The 24,005-nt window shown below is 48.5% G+C and overlaps 1 protein-coding gene across 4 annotated transcripts in view; it reads right to left on the bottom strand.

Moving 5' to 3' along the window:
- PAX8 (paired box 8) overlaps positions 1-21,264 on the bottom strand; it is a 60,842-nt gene extending 39,578 nt beyond the window's left edge. For 2 of the 4 annotated variants that reach the window (XM_050753242.1, XM_050753243.1), the window contains exons 1-2: positions 21,145-21,197; positions 20,686-20,785 (exon numbers count right to left, since the gene is read on the bottom strand). In XM_050753242.1, coding sequence (XP_050609199.1) covers positions 20,686-20,710 — 25 coding nt within the window. In that variant the 5' untranslated portion in view covers positions 20,711-20,785; positions 21,145-21,197. Of the gene's footprint in view, positions 1-20,685; positions 20,786-21,144 lie in introns of all 4 variants that reach the window. The other 2 variants (XM_050753239.1, XM_050753240.1) reach the window with 2 other exon arrangements.
- Between the last annotated feature and the right edge of the window lie 2,741 nt (positions 21,265-24,005).

The raw sequence follows: 24,005 nt of genomic DNA, 5'->3' as shown, positions 1-24,005 counted from the left end.
GAAGGAGGGACGAAGGGCTATCTTTAGTACCCAGCCCCTCTTCTGCATTAGTCAATGCCTAAGAATAATAATTATAGTCAGTATAATGGGAGGTGCTTATTTTGGGGCCAAACTGAGTATTTTACATGCATCTTTTCAATTAATTCTTACAACAACCCTTTGAAGAATGAAGTACATTATCCCCATTTTACAAATGAGAAGTTGAGGAGCAGAGATGGCATGTAACAGGTTCAAGGCTCCACCCTTACAAAGTGGCATGACTGAGATTCAAGCTGAGAGCGCTCAGATGCCATAGTGAATGCTCTGCACTGCTTACTTTTGCCCACCCACCTCCAGTGCCACCCCTGGCAGCAGCACTGTATTCCAAGAATAGCCAGACCTCTCCCTAAGAACGAATATGCCCTTCCGTCACCTACCAAGTATGGGTGCTTTCCAAAACTCACTTCCAAATCCTCTCTAGCTTTTCATTATCTTGGGGCCTAATTTTTCCTCTTTAAATTTTCTCCAGTCAGAGAGGGCACCTAATTTCTTTATTTCCCTCCACTCTTGCGCAGTGGCTGGTTGTCCTCCATTCTCTTTGTTTACATCCATTGCTCCCTCCTTTCTTCGCAGTCTTTCCCGCTCTGGGTTTGCATCCCTGCCCTCAGTGTCTCCCAGTTTCCTTGCTTTCTTTTATTTCCCTCCTGCTTGCTGCCTCCCCAGTTCTTACCAGCTCTCTGTCCCAGTCCTATCCTGTCAAAGATGGCAGACTCCTCCAATGCCACTGATCCCCTACCCATCTGCCTGTAGTCTTCCCTTCTCTCTCCCTCCCCGCTGGCTCTTTTGGCCATCCCCCTTCCCTGCATAATCTTTATTGCTTGCATGACTGCTCAGGTTCTTTATCCCATCTTCCCCTCAAAGGCATTCGCAGCTCCGCTGTTATTCTTGTATTAGCATTGAACCCATTAAAGCTAATTTGTTTGCCCTAATCTCCATTTATTTTTCCCTAGTTGATATTAGATTTCCCTTTCTATTGCTCCAGCATGATTTTCTCTTTGTCTTCCTAATGGTCTACCCCCCTCTCTCTTCCTCTATTAATCTGGTTGGCTTCACTGTGTGGTTTCAAGGCCTTTCTCCGCCTCCCCCAGCCCTTAGATTAACCCTGTCACCTCCCTCCCAGGAAGGGCTTCAGTGTGTGGATTTCTAGGGATGGAGCTGCTTCAAATGTCAATAGACCTCTAAGCTCCTTAAGAAAAGTACTGCTTGACATGAGGCCCTGCCTTTTCCTGGAGCCAGGCTGGAGGCCTTGGGAGCACAGGGGCCAGAGAGCTTGAGGCAAGTGGGACACACTTGCCTGCTCTGAGCCCAAAGGTCACCAAGTCCAAGGGTTCCCTGGGTAGGGTCGCCTTTGGTGCTGCTTCAGAGATTTCTGGAGTTCTCTTCAAGCTGTCTAAGATCCTATAAATTATATTAGCAATATAAGGGATATAAAGTAACAGCAGATGGGCCACTTTCTCCCTTTAAGACCGGGCACTATTTCCCAAGCAGGGGACTCCCTTCCTTTCCTTCCTGCAGGAGTGATGCTCCCCCTCTGTGGATGTGGCCTTGGGTATGGCTACTCCACACCCTGCACTCTGGCCTTCAGAAGCCCAGGGAGAGAAGCCAACCAGGAACAACCTTCCAGAACCTTCTCCATCCTCCCACCGACCTCCCCAGCCCCTGTCCTCTCTTTGAATCTCGTTGTCAAGTGTTTCCTCCAGATGCCTGGCTCCTTGAGGGGAGGTGCAGCTTTTATCTGACCATGCAGGCGTGCTTTGCAGTGGGTAGAGTAGTGCTTTCCTCCTCCCAACTGCACACTGGAATCACCTGGAGAGTCTAGAAACTTCCCGCCTCAGGTCAGTTCAGTCAGAATCTTTTGGCATAGCATCCCTGAATCTGTATTTTTAAAAATCTCCTCTGTTGATAGCCTAGAGTTTATATCTACTCTGTGGATGTCAACAAACACTTATTGAAAGCAATAATTAATTGATTAAACATGAACTTCTAGTCAGGGGCGGCAAATGGAGCTTCCCAGTGCTCCCTGCAGGTTTACTAGAGGTCATTCTTCCCAGATCCTTCCCACTGAGCTTCCTAGACACTTGCAGACTCCTGGCATCACACACCAGGGCTGTGGAAGGGCCCTCTGGGCTTCAGAAGGAAGGTCCAGGGTCTCTGCATTTGGGGAGGGAAACAGACAAGGCAGGTATGGCAGCACCTGCCGAACATGCGTTTAGATGCTTAGCGACTGTACAAGTTACTGCGCTAAACCCTCAACTCCCCCTGAGGTCAGAGGCCTGTGGCTATTAATGCTTTTTTTTGTTGTTTAACGGGTTGATATTAAAGCAATTTTCAGTACATTAGATTTCAATTCAGTGAGCACCCACTCTGTGTATAATAATATTCCAGGCTGCGTGTATGTGGAGAGATGGTTTCTGAGTAGAAGACAGTTCTTGCCCTTGAGAAACTTACAAGTTAATAGTCCCTGACATGTTATAGAACCTTAAAGCTTTTCAACCCATTTACATGCACTATCTCCTTCCATTCTGTCCACAAATAGCTCCGTGGAATATCTGTGGAGGTGTGTATGTGGGTGTCTGTGTGAATGTGTCTATGAATGAGTGGGTGTGTGCATGTGTGAGTATGTGTGTATGTTGGGGATGGGGATGGATAGTAAAGGACATAAAGTACTGTTAGGTTCTACAGCTCAAAGTTATAATGCTATAAATGTGAGTTTAGTGGGCAGTGATTTAAAAATCACCCAGAGATGGGTAAGGAGGGAAATAGAGGGGGGTGAGAAGAACCCCTGCTGAGGGCAGGAAACCATGAAAGTAGGGGTGGGTAGTGAAGAGGGAGAGAAGGGGGAACAGGAAGGAAACAACAGATGTAATTGGGGTGACTGCAGAGACTGAGAGGCTAGAGGAACCAGGGAATCTTGAATATAATCAAGTCACATAAAGACGCCTCCCTCACCCGGACAGTTGAACTAAATGACCTCTAAGTTTCTTTTGAACGCTGGGATTCTTTGCTTCTGAGATCTTAACTAAGATACAACCTGATGGGCTTGACTAGCTCATGGAGGAGGCATTTGTAAAGGGTGGGCTTTAGCCTGAATTAGGGTACATTGAGAGAGAGAGTGTGTGTGTGTATGTGTGTGTGACTGTTTTGTGTGTGTGTGTGTGCGTGTGTGTGTGTGTGTGTGTGTGTGAGAGAGAGAGAGAGAGAGAGAGAGACTGTGTGTGTGAGTTGCAGAGTCTTCAAGGTGGGGGCCAGAAGGAGGGCCTGGCCATCCTGGGGATCATAACAGGTAAGAACAAATGAAGAGGAACCACCTTTTTGAGTGACACACAGGAGCAAAATCTGTGACAAAACCGTGCATCTGTTGTTTCCACACCTGTCGACAGCAGGCACCATGGCGAAGGAGATTATCCACTCTAAAGGCTGTCCTCACCGCTGCAGAAGGAAAGGGGAAGGGACAGAGGCCAACAGACGCAGCCTGCAGGCTGTAGTTTCTGGAGAGGAAACAGGGGGTGCTGAGAATTAGGAGGCCTAGGTTCTGCCCACTCTGTGACGATGCCAGTCTGTGCCTCAGTTTCTTCATCTGGCTTGACAGAAGCAGATGATCCTTCCAGTCCTAATGTCTACAACTCTGGGACTGCCCTCAGCCAGGGAACAGAGGCCAGAAACCCCCAGAAGCTGGTACAGAGAGCGCTCTAGAGGGAAACATTGAGTAACCTTCCTATGTGACAAAACACCAGTGGTGACACTGGGGGTGCCGTAAGATGAGGGAAGGTAGCACACAGTGGGGCCTGTGGGCTGCCACATGACTTGGATGGTGACAAAGTGGACTGCTGTGGCTCACGGACTATGAAGGTAGATGTGCACAGTGTCTATGGAGTGGCAGAGTTGCAAGGCACACTTCTGAGAGGATGCTTGACTGGGAAGGAGAGGTGACTTGTCTAATGTCACAGACTCACCTCATGGCAGAGCCAAGAAAGAACCTCAGTGTTCTGACCTAAATCCCTGTGTAAGCCCTTTGGGAGCTTAGTGCCTTCTTGGCTGGGGCCATGTTGGCAGAGTGGAGGAAGAAGGTGGTGAGGTTTGTACCGAACATGTCCTGAAGCAAGGCATGCCCTGAAAGATTTCAGGTTTTTTTGTTTTTGTTTTTTTTTGAGACAGTTTCACTCTTTCGCCCAGGCTGGAGTGAAGTGGTGCGATCTCAGCTCACTGCAACTTCCGCCCCGCCCAGGTTCAAGCAATTCTTCTGCCTCAGCCTCCCAAGAAGCTGGGATTATAGGTGCCCACCACCACACCCAGCTAATTTTTGTATTTTTAGTAGAGACAGGGTTTTGTCATGTCGGCCAGGCTAGTCTCGAACTCCCGACCTCAGGTGATCTACCTGCCTCAGCCTCCCAAAGTGTTAGAATTATAGGCATGAGCCACTGCACCTGGCCGATTTTAGGTTCTTGTATCAGCTTGTTTGCTTGTCATTTTTGTTTTCTTAAGTGTTTTTTATTTTTTGTAGAGATGTGATTTTGCCGTGATGCTCAGGCTGGTCTTGAACTCCTGGGCTCAAGAAATCTTCTGGCCTCAGCCTCCCAAAGTGCTGGGATTACAGGTGTGAGCCACCATGCCTGGCCTTTTCTAAGTGTTGAACCTGGACTTGAGACTCTCTTTGGGGGATTCTGGCTTGGGAAGGGGAGTCCCCTTGTCTGTTGGAGCAACAGGAAAGGCTCTGGAAGATGGATGTCACCTTCCCCTTCTCTTTCTGTCAGCCCCAAGTCAGAGCTTCTGCAGCTGGTGTTGCTCAGACCCAAAGCAGCTGAGGGTCAAGTCAGGGCTGGGTGGGGACTGAAATGGACTAAGGACACATAATACTCAGGTGTCATGAATTGAATTGTCCCCTCCCCTGTCTCCACCCACCACTCTACTACCTGGGAAACAAGGTCTTTGCAGATGATCTAGTTAAGGCGAGGTCATTAGGGTGAGCTTAATCCAATATGATCAAGTCCTCGTGGAAAGGGGAGATTTGGAGACAGAGATAAAATGAGAAAGTCATATGAATATCAGAGTTATGCTGTCACAAGCAAAGGAACGCCAAAGACTTCTAGCAAACCACCAGAAACTACCAGAGAGGTACAGAACAGATTCTCCTCCAGCCTCAGAAGGAAACAACTCTTCTGACCCCTTGATTTGACACTTTTGGCTTCCAGAACTGTGAGACAATACATTTCTGTCATTTAAGCCCTCCAGTTTGTAGTACTTTGTCACTGCAGCCCTCGCAAACACATGCACAGATCAATAGAGCTTTAGAGCTTTAGCCCTGAATTTCACACAGCAGACTTGGGCAGCCCCTGGAGGCCGCTCTCCTAGGGTAACTGGCTGCCCCGCCAGTTCCCTCCAAATGACTCTTAAGTATAAGGCAGGTTCAGTCAGTCAAGTAGAGGGTAAAAGACTTTCTAACATCTCTTTGGGTGAACCTGTTTCTCTTGACATTACTATCCTTGCTACTGAGTCATCATCTTGTTCTCCATTTGTGGTCCTTGCATCATGTGGCAATTTTTTTTTTGTTGTTGTTGTTTGTTTTTTCAGTGAAAGAACATCAGTGTATCAGCACAGCAAAGCCTCCACAATGCCAGGCTGGGTTCCCTCCAATTACCAAGACCTCCAGGCTTCTCCTCCTTTCAAGAACTTTCTGACCCTGGATCCAGTCTAAACGTTGGTTATGCACTCACCTGACATCCACAGGTCCCTTCCAAAGTGCTGTCAGGTAAGTGATTCTTAAATTTAGTTCAGCAAATACCAGTCAGGTCTTGGTTGCATCAGGGATGGGTTTTCACAACAATCTCATGAGGTGGGTGGGGCTGGCCCTTTGCCCCATTTTATAGATAAAGATGCATCTCGGAGGCTCAAATGGCCTGTGCACAGCCTGTTCAGGGCAGACCTGAGACTGCATTCAAATCTGATCTGCTTCTATCCACAGCCAGATGGGAGATCTCTGGGAGGAGGCACAGTGCAAAAAGAAGGGCTGTGCCCACAGCAGGCAGGCATGAGGGACTCCACATGGGAGACTGTGGGTGGGCTGTAGATCAGTGTTTCTTAAATGCTGATCATAAAATAACCCCTGGGAGCTTGTGAAGGAGACAGATTCCAGGGCTCCACATTTGCTAACAAAATCCCAGGAGGTTCTGATATAGACCGCACTTGAGAAACGCTTATGTAAAGCCAAGAAAGAAGGAGAAGGAGAAGGAGAAGGAGAAGGAGAAGAAGAAGAAGAAGGAGGAAGTAAGGAAGAAGGAGAGGAAAAAAGAAGAAAAGAAAGATCCATTTAACAAATACTTGTGAAGCACCTAGTATATGTCTACTAGGTGCTAGATATTGTTTGGAGTTGTATTCCCAGTCTGCAGGAATTACAGGAATCTTGTAATCTTTTATCCTCACAGATGCTCTCACCCTAAATCTGACCAATCACTCTGCCAAGTCAACACCCAACATCCACTAGGAAGGTCTCTTGCTGGTTCAGAACTCCCCAGACTTGCCAGTGTTTTTTACTCCCAGTGCCCATTGCTGCTCAACCTGGCTATCTGGCCTTCAAGCACAGGCTTCCGTGCCTGCAAGATGCCCCTAGGACCAGGCACGTATCCCAGTGGGGCAGCTCTGGCCTCAATGGCTGCATCAGGTTCCCTCAAAGACTGCATTTCTCGTTTTCTCAGTTCCCTTATTGCCAATTATTATGAAGAAAATAGAAAACTAATTATGGCAATATCATGGGAAAGGATCAGGTGTATTTCATGTTGGAAAAACTTCATATACAAAACTCAAATGTGCAAGTTGGGTCAACCGAGGAAGCAATAAAAAATGTTATTTGAGAATTAGGTGAAAAACAGCAGCCCAGACATTTGCGGAGTCCTCACTCCTCAAGTAGGATTTTGTGTAAGGTGCTGGGGATAGAGAGAAATCTGAAAGGATTCTTGTTCTTTTCTAGCTCAGAGGCAGTTTGTCACGGTAAGAAGCTAAGTGACATTTGTTGGAACAGGTACTGAGTACCCGGGGAGTGGAGCAGAGCAGGTGCAGTGGAAGGTCAGACAGGATGCTCACTAAAGGTAGAGGGTATCTAAAAAGGTCTTAGGAAGAAGGTGGAGCTTGACTGAGGCTTTGTCAAGGAAGTGGGAGTGGGAAGGGTGTTCCAGGCAGCTGCATTGAATGGGCAGAGACACAGAGGTGAGAATGTACATGGTGTATTTTGGAAACAATGACTAGTTGGCTGGAACCATGGGTTTGCATACGGAAATAGTGGGAAATAGGGCCACGGAGGTAGGAGAAAGTCTTCTCAGATTGTACATCAGCGGTTTGCCTGAAAATGCTTGTTAATGATTGGATTAAGAGGAAGTGCAAGGAGAAATCTGATTATTTTGGAAAATCACCAGGCTAAGTTTGTCTGAAACAGAGTCAAGAGAGGAGAGAAACCAGCACATTCTGATAAAGCGAATAACCTAGCTATCATAGATTATTGCCATGGCTTTTCCACTTAATAAAAGCACTGCAAAGCCTGAAGACAACAGAGACAGTAGGTATGCAGCTGTGACAAGACAGCCAAGAAGGATATGAAAACTGCCAACAACAGAAGCTTGAGGTCAAGCCAGGGGAGGATGGAAGTTTCATGCACAAGTGAATAAAATGCCCTAAAACATATACATCGAGTGCACTTTACTCAGACGTTCTGATGGCACACTGGAATTAACGCCGTAGCTTAGCTTCTCTTGTCAAAGCCCCCACAGTTGGGCTGAACCCTGAGCATGTTCCATTGCTGTCTCCTTCACCCAGGGCTGACTGCTGGTGCCTGGAACCTGCACACGCTCCTGGGACTCCGCATCTCTGCTGGGGCTGGTTTTCCCTCTGAGCCACCTTATGGAATCCCACCCTGACCCGGTCACAGCTCAGCATGCCTCCTTCTCCTACTTGCTCAGCATTTTGTGTCTATCTGGACTGAAGCCTTTGCTTTCTCTCTGTGATTGTGGTGAAAGTTCAGTTTGCTTTCCTGTCTCTAGAATGTCAGCACGAAGGCCGAGGCATGGTCTCCTGAGTTCCATAACCCCAAAGCCTAACTCCCTGCCTGCCACACTGAGGGGCTCAGTAGACATTGACATACTAAATTGAATAGTTGAGTAATAATGCTGTTTGAAATAATTTGGAGTTAGATCTTGAGGATTGTGTGGCCAGGGGATGCGTGATTGGGTGAGGGCACATCATAAAAACTGAAGGTAACTGAGCATGTCGGCGGTTGGGGTGAGAAATTTGCGTGGAGCACTCCAGACACAGAGGCAGCAAAGCCCAAGTGCTGGGGAGTCAGAGTGAGAGAGTGAAGGGGCACTCAGTGCTTCTTTGGGAGCTGGATCAAAACCTGAGATGATCTGGCCACATGGTGCAGACTGAGCACACACTTGGGAGAGAAATGGGCTAGGAGGCGAGGAGAGAGGTTCACCACAGGACAGTGGATGGCTGGGAATAGAAGCCCTCTCCATGGTGGACCAAGAAGTCTGTGCAGCCGAGAGCAAGACAACAGAAGTAATGATTTCTATGGGTAGCTGGGATGGAAACCTCAAGGGTGACAGGGCCTTTAAAGGAAATCTCAAGGAGGGCATCATGTTCCAGGTGTGCTCCAGGGATGCTGAGTAAGAAAATACCACTTTTTCTGTGTGTGTCTTTACTCTGCCACAAGGCACCTGGGCTCCTAAATGACCAACACACACATGCTATACTGGTGCCAGGAAAGAAGGGTGTTTTGTTGGGAAAGTCAAGGTGAGAGGAGGGACCAGGACTTGGCTCCTTTCTTTGAAGGGCGACAGTGTAAATTCTCCATGCTGGGGATCCTACTGATGGATGGAGGCATGTCGATCTCATCATTTCACAGAGCGGGGAGCTACGGCCACGACATGCCTATCACGCAAGTCCAGCCTCACGTCAGCTGGACACCCACTGTTCTGACACTTGTCAGCGCATGGGGCACCCAGAAGGTCACGGTGTTCTGCAAAGAACACCACAAAACAGTGAGCTCAGCGTCTTGAAAATCATAATGTTTTGCTAAGTCCAATCCCAGATCCTAAAAAAAAAAATATGAGGTAGAGACCATTGAACAGAAAAAATTTACATGTTAAACTTGAATATAAGTACAAGTGTACCTTTTTCCTACCACTGTTGTTCAGTTTTGTTATATTGACCAGCACCTCTGCCCACCCTATAGGGTAACACTGTTTGAGAATCACTGATTTATGAAAGTTATATAAATATTGGCTGATCAAATGTATAAAATATGCATGATGGCACCATATTGTGTGTAATAGTGACAAATGCAGTTCACGTGGGTGCCGAAACAAGCTCGGTGTTGTGCATGAGACTGAGGTTCGCGTTCACACTTCTCCTTTACAGTGTAGTAGACAGAGCATGCCTGAACTGCCTGGGGCTGAGGGGTCTCAGGCGCAGAGTTGCCCGGGAATTCTGAGCAAGGACAGAATGTTAGAGAGAATATCCTGAGCTGAGCAGAGAAGCCCGTCCATGCTAGCTGGCAACCACCTGCCTTCAGTGCTTCATTCTTGGGGGACCTTGAGGTCAGTCCTGGAGTGGATGAGTCCTGCCACTACTGCTGCTGCCCACTTGGTAGCTCTGTCCTTATCTGGGAAGAGCCACTGTGAACCTCAGAGACCCAGTGGTGCTAGGGGCTGATGCAGGCAAATGACTGGCTGCTCCCAGATCTTATGTGAAAACAAGAATGCTGGACCAAAAGGTCTCTACAGGGCTGCAACACTACCCATGACCTGTAACTTCATTGAGGGGTTGGGGCCAGGAGGGACTCATAGTTGGACACTGGTATTCATCTACTCAGACCTTAAACCACAAGTTGCAAGAACAGGGAGGTCACATGTCAGTGACCTCATGCCTAAATAGATGCACAGCACAGAGCAGATTCCCTGGATAGCTTACACCCTACTTTCCCCAGTGCGTCAATTATGACTTCCTTTCTAGCAATTGTGAGTACAGCCAGTACTCATCAATCACACCGGTAACTTTACAGCTGCATTTCTCAGGGTCTCTGAGAGCAGGGCCTTCTCTGGTCTTTTTTCATCACCCACGGACCTAGGATAGTCTTCTGCATACACTTGTACATTTTAAAGGCTTACTTTTAGTATGTTTATGTGTGTGAGATGGGGAATATTGTGTTCATGTGTGCATGTATATGTCTGTGAGTACTGTGGTCTGTGTGTGTAACTGGGTATGAGTGTGTGTGTAATATGGATACAGGAGACTAGAGTGAGGACAGCCAGGCGTCCAGGCTACAAGGTCTAAGGAGGCACTTGCTCTCTGGGCCAACCCTGCCCTTGCATGAGCCAGAGAGGGAGAGCCTCCTTGAATTTTGCACCCTGGGTGCCTTCCTGCTTCACCCTAATCCCACCGGGTTGTCTGTATGTTTGGATGTGAGTGTTGTACATATGCTGTGTATGTGTGTGCATGCATGTGAGTGTGCATGGATCTGTGTCTGTCTCAGCAGCTGTCACTGGGCCTTCCAGTCCCTGTCAGCAGGTGAAGGAGGCCCCTTCATTCCCTTGGGTCTTGCTTATGCAGCACAGGCCACAGCAAACGCTCCCTGCGTTGGGTCAGCCCTCACTCTAACCTCAACATGCCCTGGAAGTCACTACAGCGTCATGGAAAGAGTCCTAGTGATGAGATGGAGTGTCTGCTCTGCCACAAGTGCTGTGGGACCAGGGTCGGGACATACCTCTCTGGGTCTCAGTTTCCTCACTGGCAAAATGTGGTGACAGAATCTCATCTGTGAGCCCCCTGTAGCCTTGAAAAATCTGGATCTAGGTAGACCAGCATCATGAAAGCCTATGAAGCTTCTGAGATGTGCGAGGCATACATTCTCCCAGGTGCTCAAGTAGCTCAAGTCTGGAAGCTGAGAGCCACAGAGATCGAGCCTTCTCCAAAAATTGGACTGCAAGGCATGCCATACAGGCAGAGTGCTAGGAGAGCTTGGGGAGGTGGGGAGGAGGAAGAGGAATCATGGACAGCTTCACTGGGAGGTGGCTTTGGAGCTGGGTTGGGTGAGGACAGCTGGAATGTGGGGAGCACGTGACCAACTGCTTTGCAGACATGGCATGGGCCCCAGCCAGGCCCCAAGGAAAGGAGAGTCTCAGGACAACAGCTGTGTCACTGTCAGCAGGACCCTTGAAAGCAGGTGCCACCTGCAAAAGGGGGAGCCCTGAGGCCCAGGCAGGCCTGTCACAGTGTGGGGCACCTGTCTAGACAGCCCCATGGCCAGCAGTGGGGGTGGGCCGTGGGCCATGGCAACCTTCCTGGTATGGGGTACTGCCATGTCCCCAGGGAATATGGGGGGCCCAGGAAGGTCCACAAGGCTCGAAGGACCCAGGTCTTGTCATACTGCCAAAGAGATGTAAGGCCTAGAAAGGGGAAAGTTTGCATATCTATGAAGGCATGGAACCCAGGCATTGGAAGTGTCCAGCAAGCGTTTTCGTTTGGCAGAAATATCTCCATGGCACTTGTACCTACAGCCCTGCCACATTTTGCCACAAACTGTCCAGCAGCCCTGAGATGGAGCCCTGGTGTAGACCGTCGTGGAACACACTGGCTCTGGACAATGAGGGACCAGACTCAAGAAAGCCAGATGGGGTTTATCTGTCAACAGCCACAGCATAGTTGTGCTGGGGCGGCTGTTCAAGGTAAATGACCTTCGGTGCTCCTGCCGACCGGGTTGTTAGTGTTCAGTCCTTTTCCTACCAGTGAATTGTTTTGTCTGTTCATTCCCCCTCCTGGTTCTGCAGGTCTGCCTTCTTGAAAGGGAAGAGCAAGACTCCAGCTCCCTGCCCTGTAGAGGTGCCTTCTACCTTGCTCAGTGTTGAAGCAAAAGAGCAAAGCAAAGCTTAAGTCAGAGATTTGGTGCTCAGCTAATCACAGAGACTTTTAAATGTCAACCAGGGTTTGCTATCAGGCCAAAGCTGGATTATTATTACCCAAAGTAGAAAATTGTGAGACAGAGGCAGGTGGGGAGGGAGGGAGAGAGAGAAGAAGGCACAGGATTCGTGGATTTAATTTTTTAAAAATAAATATATGATGCAGTGTCAATTAAAAACAGCTACTCGTCTTCCTGCAGTCCTGTCTCAGCCGCACACACAGCATAACTGCAAACCCACTTGAGCTCATTTTTGCTCAAAGACCAATTCTGTTAAATCCTTAGAATGTTCTGAATTTCAACACACAGTCCACAGACAGCCATTCTATCAAAAGCTTAGTGTTTTCCCTATGAGTGGGTTTTCTGGTAAAGTGAACTAAGGCGTCCTTTTCCATTTCAGGCTGTGGTAACAACAGATAACAGCCGCAGAGGTCATAGCCAGCACTTTCCATGCGTCCCTTCATTTAATCCCAGTACTCCTAGGTGGTAGATGTATTATTTTGTCCACATGAAATATTAAAATGTCTGTCCTAAATTTTAAATGGAACAAAGTGCTGGGTTTCAAGTTACTGGTGGCCATTTCACAGGAAATACGACGACAATGGGACTCTGGGAATGTGTTCTGGAGACTTTGCTCCCTGGTGACTACTACATGGAGCATGGAGAAGTGTCTTGAGTGGCAGCTGTGTGCCAGGTGAGGAGACAGGTTTTACTTACATGACTCCCCAGAAGCCCCGCAGCATCACCATATTTTATAAAGACGAGGAAGTACAAGCCCAGAGAGACAACTGACTTGACTAAGTTCACACAAAAATAGCAAGGTCTGGGCCAAGAAGGAAGCCCGGGCTTCGCCTTCTTCTGCCTGCAGGGCAGGGGCTTTCACCCTGGCTTCAAGCTGATTTCAAAAGTCTCTTACCCTCTTGACACCGCACGGCCCCTGAGTTTATCCCAAGAATAATAGTTCTACTGTCCTCCTGGAGATGCCGAAGAATCGAAACTGCAACACACACAGAGGGCCTGGGTGTGTGCAAACACTGTAGTACACACCGATGACAGCAGATTAAGCCATTTCTCTTTTAGGTGTGTCACCCAACCAGCTCCTGGACCCTTCTGCTGTGCTGCCCTGACAGTCACAATATGTCCTAGTGGACTAATTAGCACTAACTACCCAGGTCACCCCAAGGCCATTTAATAAAACAAATACAAAAGAAAAATCCAATGATTATTGTGGCTGAAGACAGAAGAAAAAAAAAGTTAAAAGTGGGGATGAATGAATTACTTTTTCTTTCTCAATCTCTCCCTCTGCTTAAACCAAAGACAGGTTTTCATCTGAGAGCCCGGGAGCTAAGCAGCTACTTTCTACATGAAAAAGTGAAAACATTAAAAGCCCTTTCTTTCAAGCTAACATTCTAAAACTGAACCTCTGCAGAGGTTCCAAAGAGAAATGCCTTGCCTTTAAGCCCCTGAATGAGAGGGATCCTGAGGAAGTGCCAGAGGGGATGAACCTAAGCTTTGGGACATAACAACCGGCACCTCCAGTGGCCACCACTCCTAGCTATGCTGTCTGTGATTGGGGCCCCCAGTGCTGGCCCCTAACAGCATGGGGAAGCCTCCCCAGCAACTCTGAAGCTATTTGCATCACATCCAAGATGAACCTAGGTAGGGAGGCCGAGTGTACTTTGGAGATGCCAAGTTAGGGAAATAAATTCCCAAGGGTCCTTCAACGTGTGGTGCCTGAGAATAGCTGCTTTTTTTCCAGTGCAGATGGAGACACGGCAGCCTTGGGGGGATGTGTGAAAGTAAGGGCACCCTCCCTCTGCCTTTCCAAGTGACTGATCATCTCCTTTTTTCTCATAGCTACTTCTAGGAGCGGCATCCAGGCAGGAACCACTTTTCCATTTCACAGATGGGAAGACTGAAAACCATACTGGAAAGGGGCGTATTTTAATTAAACTGGAGAGTGGGGAACACTGATGAGGAAAGCAAGCTGATACACTGAAGGCCCTGCCTGTCACTGCCAGCACAACCACTTGAGCCTTCTTATCAAGGGTTCTGATGGGAGTTTCCACTAGGATTGCAGGTGCCGATCATCTAGTAGCCAAGTTCTGATGAGCTGGACTTTGGGTGGTTGAGGTAGGGAGCAGTGGAAAGGGTTATTGGAGTCATATCAACCTCTTTGAACATCAGTTCCTTCCCCTTTCTTCTATAACAATGTCAATAGCAATACTGCCTGGCAGAGTTGTGAGAATTAAATGATAGGATGCATACTTCTGCTCTCAGCACCACACCACACCTGTGGCGGTCCTCAGAGGGGAGAATCACAGCTTCCATTCAATGAGGGCTCACTAAGTGCCAGGTCTGCTCAGCTCTTGTGCAGCTGTTCTCCTTCTTTGGATGTAAATGAGCAGGAGGAGCTGTGAGGCTGGCTGGGCTGAGCCATAGGGATTGCCAGTGTCTTCTATGGCATTCAGGACTATGGAGGGTCCACAGGTAGAAACACAGAAACGGAACCCAAGTATCCCTGGGGGACTCTTGGACTTTCTTTCCCTTGATCTTGGACATGGCTCAGTAAAGAGATGCTGGTTTCCACCCAGGCCCATTCCTGGGGAAGGAACCCCCAGCCAAGCAAGGTAAAGCCCAGACTCAGTGACATGAATTACAGGTTTAAGACAGAAGCCCTCCCATGAAGATTTTTCTGGCCGGTGGCTTATATAAGAGAAATATGCTCATTGTATTTCTATCTGGCCAAGGGAGGGGTTAGAGGGGCTTTCCGCAACCCAAACGGTCTTGTCAGCCCTAACTCTGGCCCTAAGGAAATAATTATGAATCCTCAAGATCTACTTAAAAGTGTCATTACTGTAGATAAACAAAGAAGACTGGATGCTTCTTCCAGCAGAGACTCCATCCAACCCAGGGTCACTGACCACTGACTGGATGAACTGGGATTGTCTGGGAGAGTGGAGTTTTCAGGAGCCAAGAGACTCCTGGATTGTCATGCTCTGTACTCCTTCCCCACAAAAGGAATGTCTAGAACTCCTGCTGAAAGTAGTCATCGCCTGCACTTCCTAGGCAGAGTGTGTTAGCTCCCTCCCCAGAAGAACCTGGGCTAAGGTGTTCCAATCTGCATTCGGAAAGAATCCCTCCCGCAAAGAACTCTACACCGGCTAAGAGAAGATAATGTGAGGGCACATTCTCCTCTCTTAGAGGGTGTTTTCAATACTGAGTTCCATCTCTGAAGAGAATGAGGACCCGGTGGGGGTCAGTGCCCCAAGTTTTCAACGAAAACAAAAGCAAAACTAATCTGCAGCCTTGAAGGTGAGCTCGTTCATTCCCCTGCCTCCACTTTTTAAAACATTTTTTTTTTCTTAAATGAAGCAGTTTCATTAATCTTTTGGCTTCTCGCATACTCAGAACCATAGAGCTCAAAGCTTCTCAGCTCAACTGAGAACTCAGCACTTCTTGGACTGATAAATAGAGCAGCTTTAAAATGCTTAGAACTGAAGACAGACCAACTGTGGCGAGAGAAAGTAAACACATCCATGCACCAGTCAACCCTAGCAAGCTCCTGGCTGAGATTACAAACTGCAGTTCCTGCCTGAGCTGGCGAGGATGCTGGAGCAGGCTGGGGGACCAGAACCACAAAGCAGCCCTCCTCTGCCCCAGCTAGTTGTGCCCCAGAAGAGCCGGGTCCTCGGGGAATCTTCTTGGGGCCCGGTTTGGATGTTCCTAAGCATACAAGACTCTGCCAGTGTGTTCCTCATTCGTTTCAGATTTGGAAATGTACCAAGAGAAGCGGGAACCGGTTTTATTCTTTCTGATCTGGATGGGACCCCTTTCCTTTGCATTCAAGCTCTCGGCATACAGGTGAAACTTGCCAGTGAGAGACTTGGGATTTTTCACAAAATAGAATGTGATAACGACATAATTTGATATGAATATTTGAGGAGCTTTATCTATGGACAATATATACTTTAAACATCCCCCTCCCCAAGCCACACACACAAATTGTTTTTATGAGAACCAATTAATAAATGGTAATTCATTCAGGCATATCTTCACTAAATTACCGTTTCCTTTAATTGCAGGGGAATTTTCCATTACTAAACTCTCCCTTGCTGATTTTTTTTTTGCATTATTTATATATTCTTTCAATTTCACTAATAGTGAGGTTGGTATGTGATATTATCTGATGTTTGTACGTCTTAAATTTATTTTTCATTTAAAATATTTCCTCATTCTTGCAGCTCCCCATAATCTGGGAGAAACATCAATAACAGCAGACAAGATTTTATAATAAGTGGTTGAAAAAGGCACTGGCTGAAATCAACCTGATAGGAACGCGTCCTGTGTGATTGTGTTTCTCTCATTCCAGGCGTGCGTGTGTGTGCATGTGTGTATGTGTCTCCTTTGGGTTAATGTGGGAATGCTTTCCTATATCAGTAAGTCACAAGTCGATCTATGAAAAGATTGTGCATACAAAATAGAGATGAGGATCACAGGGGCTTTAATAATGAAATAAATATAAACAACACTCGAATCTCTTTATAAATCCCAGAGCACAATGTGTGTTTTCTTGCTTCCTTTTCATAACCCCAAATAAAGACTTTGACAGCCAGATATCCAAGATCCGGATCTGCCAGCTTCCTAAAATTCTGCCTTTTTAAAAAATGTGTAGAAAAGTAGGGGTATCCCATGGTGGTTAGGGGTTGCTTAGAGACTGTGGTAGAGATTTGGTGTTAACAAAAATGTGTTTTTAAAGCAGGATTTCGATTTTCTTATACTGAATGGCAAAGGTTCCACGCACCTGGCTATCTTCATTTCTGAAATAAATGCTTTCATTTTATTCTCTCCAGCTACCTTCTCCCTTTCTTTCCTCTCCACCCCCATCGCCTCCTTTCAGTGTCTTTCTTTTTCTCTTTATTCTTTCACTCCTTTCTCTCTCACAGCAAAATGTTCTGGAGGATGTGAATGATTAAACTGTTTACTCCAAAGTTTAGGTATGAAAAGGCATGTCACTGTAAGTAAAGTTTCACCTTTATACCCAACTCCATCAATAATTACAGAACAAGGATGACTATTAGTAAATCTTGCTTACAATTGGCTCTTACAAAAATGATTTCATTTTTTCTGGGCATACCAAGGTCGACAGATTTTACTTTTCACAAAAATTATTTACACAGCAGAGGAACCTGCTCCAAAATGAAGGCAGCATATTAAGGGCCTTTGAGTGTATCCATAGGAAAATGAATACCTATAAAATGCATCTCAATAAATTAGAGATTTGAGGCCATAAATAGAACCTTTTGACATATTATATTAGTAGATGCCCTCTAATTTGAACCACAGTGTCCCTTAATAATTAAAATTCCATGAGATTGATTTTTTATTTGGTTTCCTTCACTTCCTTTGTCTTCTTCAACAAAATTAGGCAGAGTCCTTTTGGGGGTAGACTGATAACATTAATTAACTTTCCTTCCACCCCCAAAAAGTTCCAAATAAATGCTTCCAATAGACATCAAAAAAGTGTCAATTAGAAATAATTACTTCTTATCAATCAGTGGGGCAATTAAAGTGACAAAGCTTAAAAAGATACTTATCTTAAAACTAATTCACAAGGTAGCTAAATTATCTCCTAATTAACTTGCATTGAGGAGGGTGGGGGGGATAGACCGTCTTGAAACAAAGATGAATTGATGAACCCCAATACCTCTTTATGTTCCTCAAAGCTGCTTCCCTTCCCTGAAACCTTATTTTCAACCCAGGCAGGGAACCTGGGAAGAAAACAGATCCTTTCCAAATGCATTTGTTCCCCTTTCCTCAATTCTAAAACCAAGAGGAAGGAATGGGGCTTTAGATCTCAGATCAGGGAAGTTAGAGACATCGTCCTCTGCCTTGTCTAATTTTACCACTTGAATGAACTATTTTCAGGACCAGTGGGAGTGGGCTGCGACAAGTTATTTAAGACAACTTTTAATGACAGCCTACTTGGTTTTACAAAACTCTTCCTCGCTGCTGCAGTATTGTTCTCACTGGGGCATTTATCATTTCTTCTGCATCTTTGAATTTTTTTAAAAAATGTTTTTGCTTTAAAGAATTTCGTCCCTGATGCAACAAAAATAACGATTTTAAGGAACGTTCAGCCCATCGCTGACCTGGGCACATTAGAATGATTCGCGTTCAACATTCCTTCAGAATAAATCTGTCGGAAAGACAATGTTAAGACTCTCTGCAAGGCAAGACCAGTCAACGACGAGGCGAGAGTGAGCCGTGGCAGGCTGGGCGGCGAAGGCCGCGCACGAAACTTTTCTTGAGCGTCTCGGGTTATTGGGAAGAGTGCGCTCGGCCTCGCTCCCGCGAAAAGCCGTGTCGCTGCCTGCGTCCCGGGCTCTGCTCAAAGAAAACTTAAAGGGGAGCTCCCTAAGCACTGCCGAACTCAGAAATGGAGGTGCCTGGGGAAAAGGGGGAAGCTGCTAAAACCTGAGAGAAAATGGGCTTGTAAAAACAAGAGGTGTCCGCTTATGAATTTAGCTCCAATTATAGACAACAGTGTCAGGTAAACTGATAAGAAAGACGGAGGGCCTCTCCCTCAGGTTTGCCAAAGGGAGGGTTCAGAAAAAAAGCGGGGAGCGCCTTCAACAGTCTGTGCTGTTACAGGCTGTTTTCTTGTTTTATTAGCATTTAAATTAAACTAAAGAAGAAAGTCTCATCCTCCCTTGCCGCGTTGTTTATTTGTTTTGGAAAGAAGGTAGAAGAAGCCCCTCTGTCTTTCTGAAAAGAAGACAGGGGAAAAAATTACCTGGTAGGTCCAGGGGCAGAGGGCTCCCTCCCAAAACCCAAGCGCGATTTGCATCCGAGCTAATGGGAAAGCACGCATCTCATCATTTGGGACTGATACTGATTAAAACTACAGTAAAAATAAATTGTGCCTTTTTTTTCTTTCCATACTCTAGTCCCATTTATTCTAATGAGTACTTCTAGAATGAAAATAAGTAGCCGGAAAAAAAAAGAAAAAAAAAAAAAAAGCTCATCTGAGGGACGGGGACATCGTCTCATTTCTTGGGCAGTGACAGAGAGTAAGGGTCCAGCCCTGCCCAGTAAATTTGACTTCTGAGAGCATCCACTCCTCCTGCCACCGCCGGAAGGGTCAGGGGAAGGTCAGGAGGAAAGATGGACCTCCAGAGCCGAGCAGAGTGCCACGGACCAGCCTGGCATGGGATCGGGCACCGGGCACTGCATATTCGGCCTCGAGGATGGTCCTGGTGATGTGTGGTATTGTACCACGGTTTGGCTAAAGACTAAGGGGCTAAAACCTGATCCTGACCTTAGAAAGTAGCCTAGGAGCGCTCGTGGTTCCAGGGCGCGGACTGTAAAGAGGTGCCAGGCAGCTCTACTCGGTTCCAGGTCTCGCCAACCTCGCTGAGCAGGGGAATGGCTGCGAGGTCTCTACCCTGAGGCTCCTGAAGGGACCCCGCGCCTTCTGGGGGCAGCCGGACTATTCTGGCCCAGCTCTCTGAGGGGAATGGGGGCAGGGAGGGAGCATTCTGCTGACTTCGTCTGCAGCTCTAGAGAGAACCCAAGTAAAAAATCTTTCGGCGCCCCAGGGGGTTCCCGCTCCCCTCCTAGTGGAGCCTTGGCCCTGGGACTGGAGACTGCGCAGCACAACCCGGGCCCCGCCGTGCGCTTGGCTAAATAGAGATCTCAGCCGCGCTCCGCGCCCGATCCGACCCTCCTTATTATAACAAATGTCCCGTTTGTCGAGCGGGACTTCATATTCGCGGAGAATTCATTCTGAAATATTGATTTCCTCTCACTTCGCCGGCCCAAATCGATAGCGATGCGCCCTGGCCCCATAAATCGCCTTCTCTGCGGCCGGCCAGGCTCCATCCATCACCGCGGGCCGCGCTGCGCCTCCGCCGCTGTCCGCACTCGCTGCGCGCGGGGACGGCTGCACCCACCAGCCCCGACCCTGGAGCTCCTTCCCAGCAAAGACCCTGCCCAGCCCTGACTGGGAAGGGGGAAAACAGGCATCGCGGCCTGGGAGCTCGAGTGTTTTTGAAGGCCCTATTCCCGGGCGCAGGTGGGGAGGGGGTTTCGACTCCGCGAGCAGCTTAGTCCTCACCAGCCGGACGCCCCGCGCGCGGCTCCCTGCCTGCCCAGTGCTGGGCCAGGAGGAGTCGGAGAGCACCTGAGTGCGCTGCCGGCTCCCAGGCCCGGGACCACTGGCTCTATTCCCTTTAGCTTGAGAGATGCGGGAAGCTCACAGTCCAGCCAGGGGAGTCACTGGGAAGGACTGCGCGCACCCGAGGAAGAGGGCTCAGAGGTCGGGGACGGGGAAACGGCCAGTCCAGCACCGGTGCAGCCCAGGGACAGAGCAAGAAGAATGTCCACCCTAATGCGCCATGCAAGACTGGGAATGGAGCTCAAAGGAAACCCCCTCTAACTCCACAGAGATCCCCTCACCGTTCCGTGTGGTCCCTCGAAACCAAGACCGGGGGAGGGCGGCTCAGCTGGCCGAGTGGAACCCCAGTGCCCGAGAACAGCGAGGCGGCTCCAGCGAAGGGCCAGGCCCCAGGCGCCCCCAGCTGGGTCCCCACGCGGGTGGGTCCCGAGAATCCCGTGCATACGCTCCCGAGATCCAGCGACCCGAGCGCACGCACGGACGCTCAGCTGCGCGGGGGTTGGGGGTCCTGACCACACCGCGTTCTTACCAGATCTGATGGAGTTGTGAGGCATCGCCGGGGAGTCGCTCGCAGCCCGCCGAGGGCTCTGGGCTTACTCACGCAGGTCCGGGCCGCGCCTGCCGCTGCCCTGCACAAACCCAGGAGAAGGGCATGAGATGCGATGAGATTCGATGCCTGCATCCTCAGGCCCCCTCCCCAGGCCTTATCCTTTACAACCTGCATCGTCTGCCAGGAGTAGGAGGATTTTTAGGCGAAGTAGGGCCAACCTCAGCCCGGCCTAGCTAACAGGCTTCCCGGGAGGATCAAGGATTGAGGGTGCGCTGAAGCTCCAGACTCCAACCTGCGTGCCCACTCCCTCCGCTCTCCCAGTCTTATCCCGTTTAACTTGGGAGGGAAAGGGCTGCCAGGCTTCCTGGGACCCTCTCCCTTCTTCCATCTCCCGGTCCTCACTACAGCCAGCTTCCAGCTAACCCCTGGGTGATATACCTGGCCGGCCGGCTGCAGGCCCTCACTGCCTGGGTCCGCCCGCGAGGGTGCCCTGGGCCCCGTGTCTCTCCTCCTTCTGAAGTTTGTTCCCATCCACCCGGCATCGCCAACCGGTTTTATCCCGCTGAGGCCCTGGGAGATGGGTCTGGCGAGGCTCGCAGGCCGCGGATTGGCTGGCTGGGTGCAGGGGGGTGCGGGAAGGGGAGGATTTTGCAAGGGGGACATGGCTGAGTGGACTCAGGAGTTAGAAACATTCGCTGGGAGCTTCTGTTTCCAGCGAAGGGAAGAGGGAGGCAGCTGAGCCCTAACTCAGCAGGCCTGGAAATATTGGAGGAGTGGGGAACGGAGGTCTAGGAGCCTGAGGATGAGGCTCTCTGGGTCCTCCTGGGTCACTGACCACCAGAAGTAAGAGGAATGGTCTCTGTAGGATGCCCTTCTTGCCCCCTGTCACCCCTGGTTTGCTCACCAGGAAGCAGCCTTTTCTTTTGTAAAAGGAAGGAGGGAACTTCTGTTTTATGCCTGATGCTTTAGGTAGAGCCTGCTTTCAGGGCTGTGGGCAAGATGCTATTACCTTCTCACCACAGCTATGACCTCTTCCAGAGAAGAATTCTGAGCAGCACCTGAAGCCATTCCTTCTGTTCTACACAGATAGCGTCCACACCCTTGCATTGTTAGACTAACAACATTGTCACATAACCCATTCCACAGCAACTCCTCGCCTCTCTCCTCTGGAACACACGCAGCCACCTGCCCTCTTTCTTGCTCCTTGAGGATTTTGAACTTGGAAGAAGAGTTCAGGGGAAGGGCATTGAGGGCCTAGACTTCACCTCTGCTTGGAAAGGCCTTAGAAAGGAACAGGAGTGAGCTGACCTCTGGTCTGGTCTGTAGGAATCAACAGCCTCAGCAATATGGCGGCCTGGGTGTGGTTAAGAAAGGGTCTCATTGGTGGGAATGATGGCGGGGCTGGCGAGCCCTGGGACCAAGCAGAGCTGCCTGGTACCTCTTTATCTTAGTGATGGCAAAAGCTGCCCCCTCCTTCCTCGTAGTTCTCTCTGTCGGGGAGTCGGGGTGCGTATAAGATTGTGAGTGGGTATGAGTGAGCAAATGTCCTGGAACACTGGCAGGCCTGGGGGTCAAGGCGTGGATGTTCCCCCAATCTTTGACCAGACCTCTGGACTCAGGATTACAGTCTAGAGGACAGCCATGCCCTTTGCAGAGATGGCTCTGCAGGCCTGGTGGGGTTGTTCTGGGACAGGAGGCTACGGAGCCAGTGAGAGGGGACAAGGAAGGGGCAGGGGAAACTGGGATATTCAGGGGGATTGGATGTGTGTGTGTGTGTGTGCGCATACATGTACATGTGTGTGAAAACACATGAACTATTTTTCTGAATTAAAAAAAAGTTTTGTCTTTCATGTCAATCCACAGCCTCCTTCCACCCAGTCTTTCTCATCTCTCTATTTAGGAGAAATGAATCATCTTATGAAAAGGGAGAGAAGAAGGTGTGTGTCCCTAAATGTTTCCTCCACATTTGCGAAGAGTGGCTCTAAACAAAAATAGTTGGTGCTTCATCGTTTTAAATGTTTCTCTAAAATTGCAATTTTAAATTGCTCTGTGGTTTTCAAAGGTCCAGATCCCCAACTTCTCTGGCAGAAGAAGATTGTCTCCCAGAGAGAGACAATCCAAGGGTGTTGGGATGGAAATGGATCCTGGCATAGGTCCTACGGACCCCATGGGCCAGTTTGCTGCCCTGGCTTGTGTCCTTCTGCTGCAGGGGAGGTGTGGAGTGTGGCAGCCACAGCAGGAACTCTCTCTGTCCACCCAGGATTCCCTCCCACCAGGGAAGCAATGCTCCAGGGTGAATCTGATAGGCCCTCATTTCAAACAGTTCTGACAACCTTAGAGGTTCTACCCAATCTAAGGGTCTGATAGGTACCAATATCCATTGACTCTCAGGCAATCATTCTTGCCTATGCACACCTTTTCTGCCCAAGCAATGAACTCTGTCCCTTTCCCATCCCCTTTTTGGGCAAAATTTCTTAGAGGACAAATCCAGCAAGTTATCAGAACATTCCTGTCCCATTTATAAGCTTATCTTTCAAATTTCATTTTAAGGTAAAAGCAATGTGCACTGTTCAAGGTTACTCCTCAGGCAAAAACACGCTCCACACCTTGACAATACCTCTTCTCCAGACTGCAGGTGACATAGCAGATGACCAGAAGACTCAGCAGAGTTCCAGGACCAGCAAGAAGTGAGAATGCAGTGAACTCCTGCTGCAGGGATAAACACGGGCCTCCTGGACTGGCCCTGCTTCTAATGAGAATCAGAAATCAGGCCTGGGTTCCTTGGTATTTCCTAATTCTCTGAGACCAAGGCCAAGGAAATGTCATTAACTGGTATCTTACCTCCGTCTCTTTGGCATCAGTCTCCTCATCTGCAAAACGAAAGGCTTGAAATACATATATTTTTAAAATCATCTTTTATGACAGTATTTTCTCAAACTTAAAATCCATGAATAAATCATAAGAATAAAAATCATATGACTTTCTTTGATGATATTTGAAATTTTAAAATAAATTTGCACTGTGACTAATAGACTTTCAATGGGACTTTTAGAACTCTTTTTTTTTTTTTCTTCTAGACATAGTCTCACTCTGTCACCCAGGTTGGAATGCGGTGGCATGATCTCGGCTCACTGCAACCTCCACCTCCTGGGTTCAAGCGATTCTCCTGCCTCAGCCTCCCAAGTAGCTGGGGCTACAGGTGTGTATCACCATGCCTGGCTAATTTTTTATATTTTTGGTAGAGACGGGGTTTCACCATGTTGGCCAGACTGGTCTCGAACTCCAGACCTCAGGTGATC

This window comes from Macaca thibetana, chromosome 13 (genome assembly GCF_024542745.1).
Source record: "Macaca thibetana thibetana isolate TM-01 chromosome 13, ASM2454274v1, whole genome shotgun sequence".
In the NCBI taxonomy this organism is placed as follows: Eukaryota; Metazoa; Chordata; class Mammalia; order Primates; family Cercopithecidae; genus Macaca; species Macaca thibetana.
Note: the sequence above shows the minus strand (reverse complement) of the source record. Positions and strands in the feature narration are given on the sequence as shown.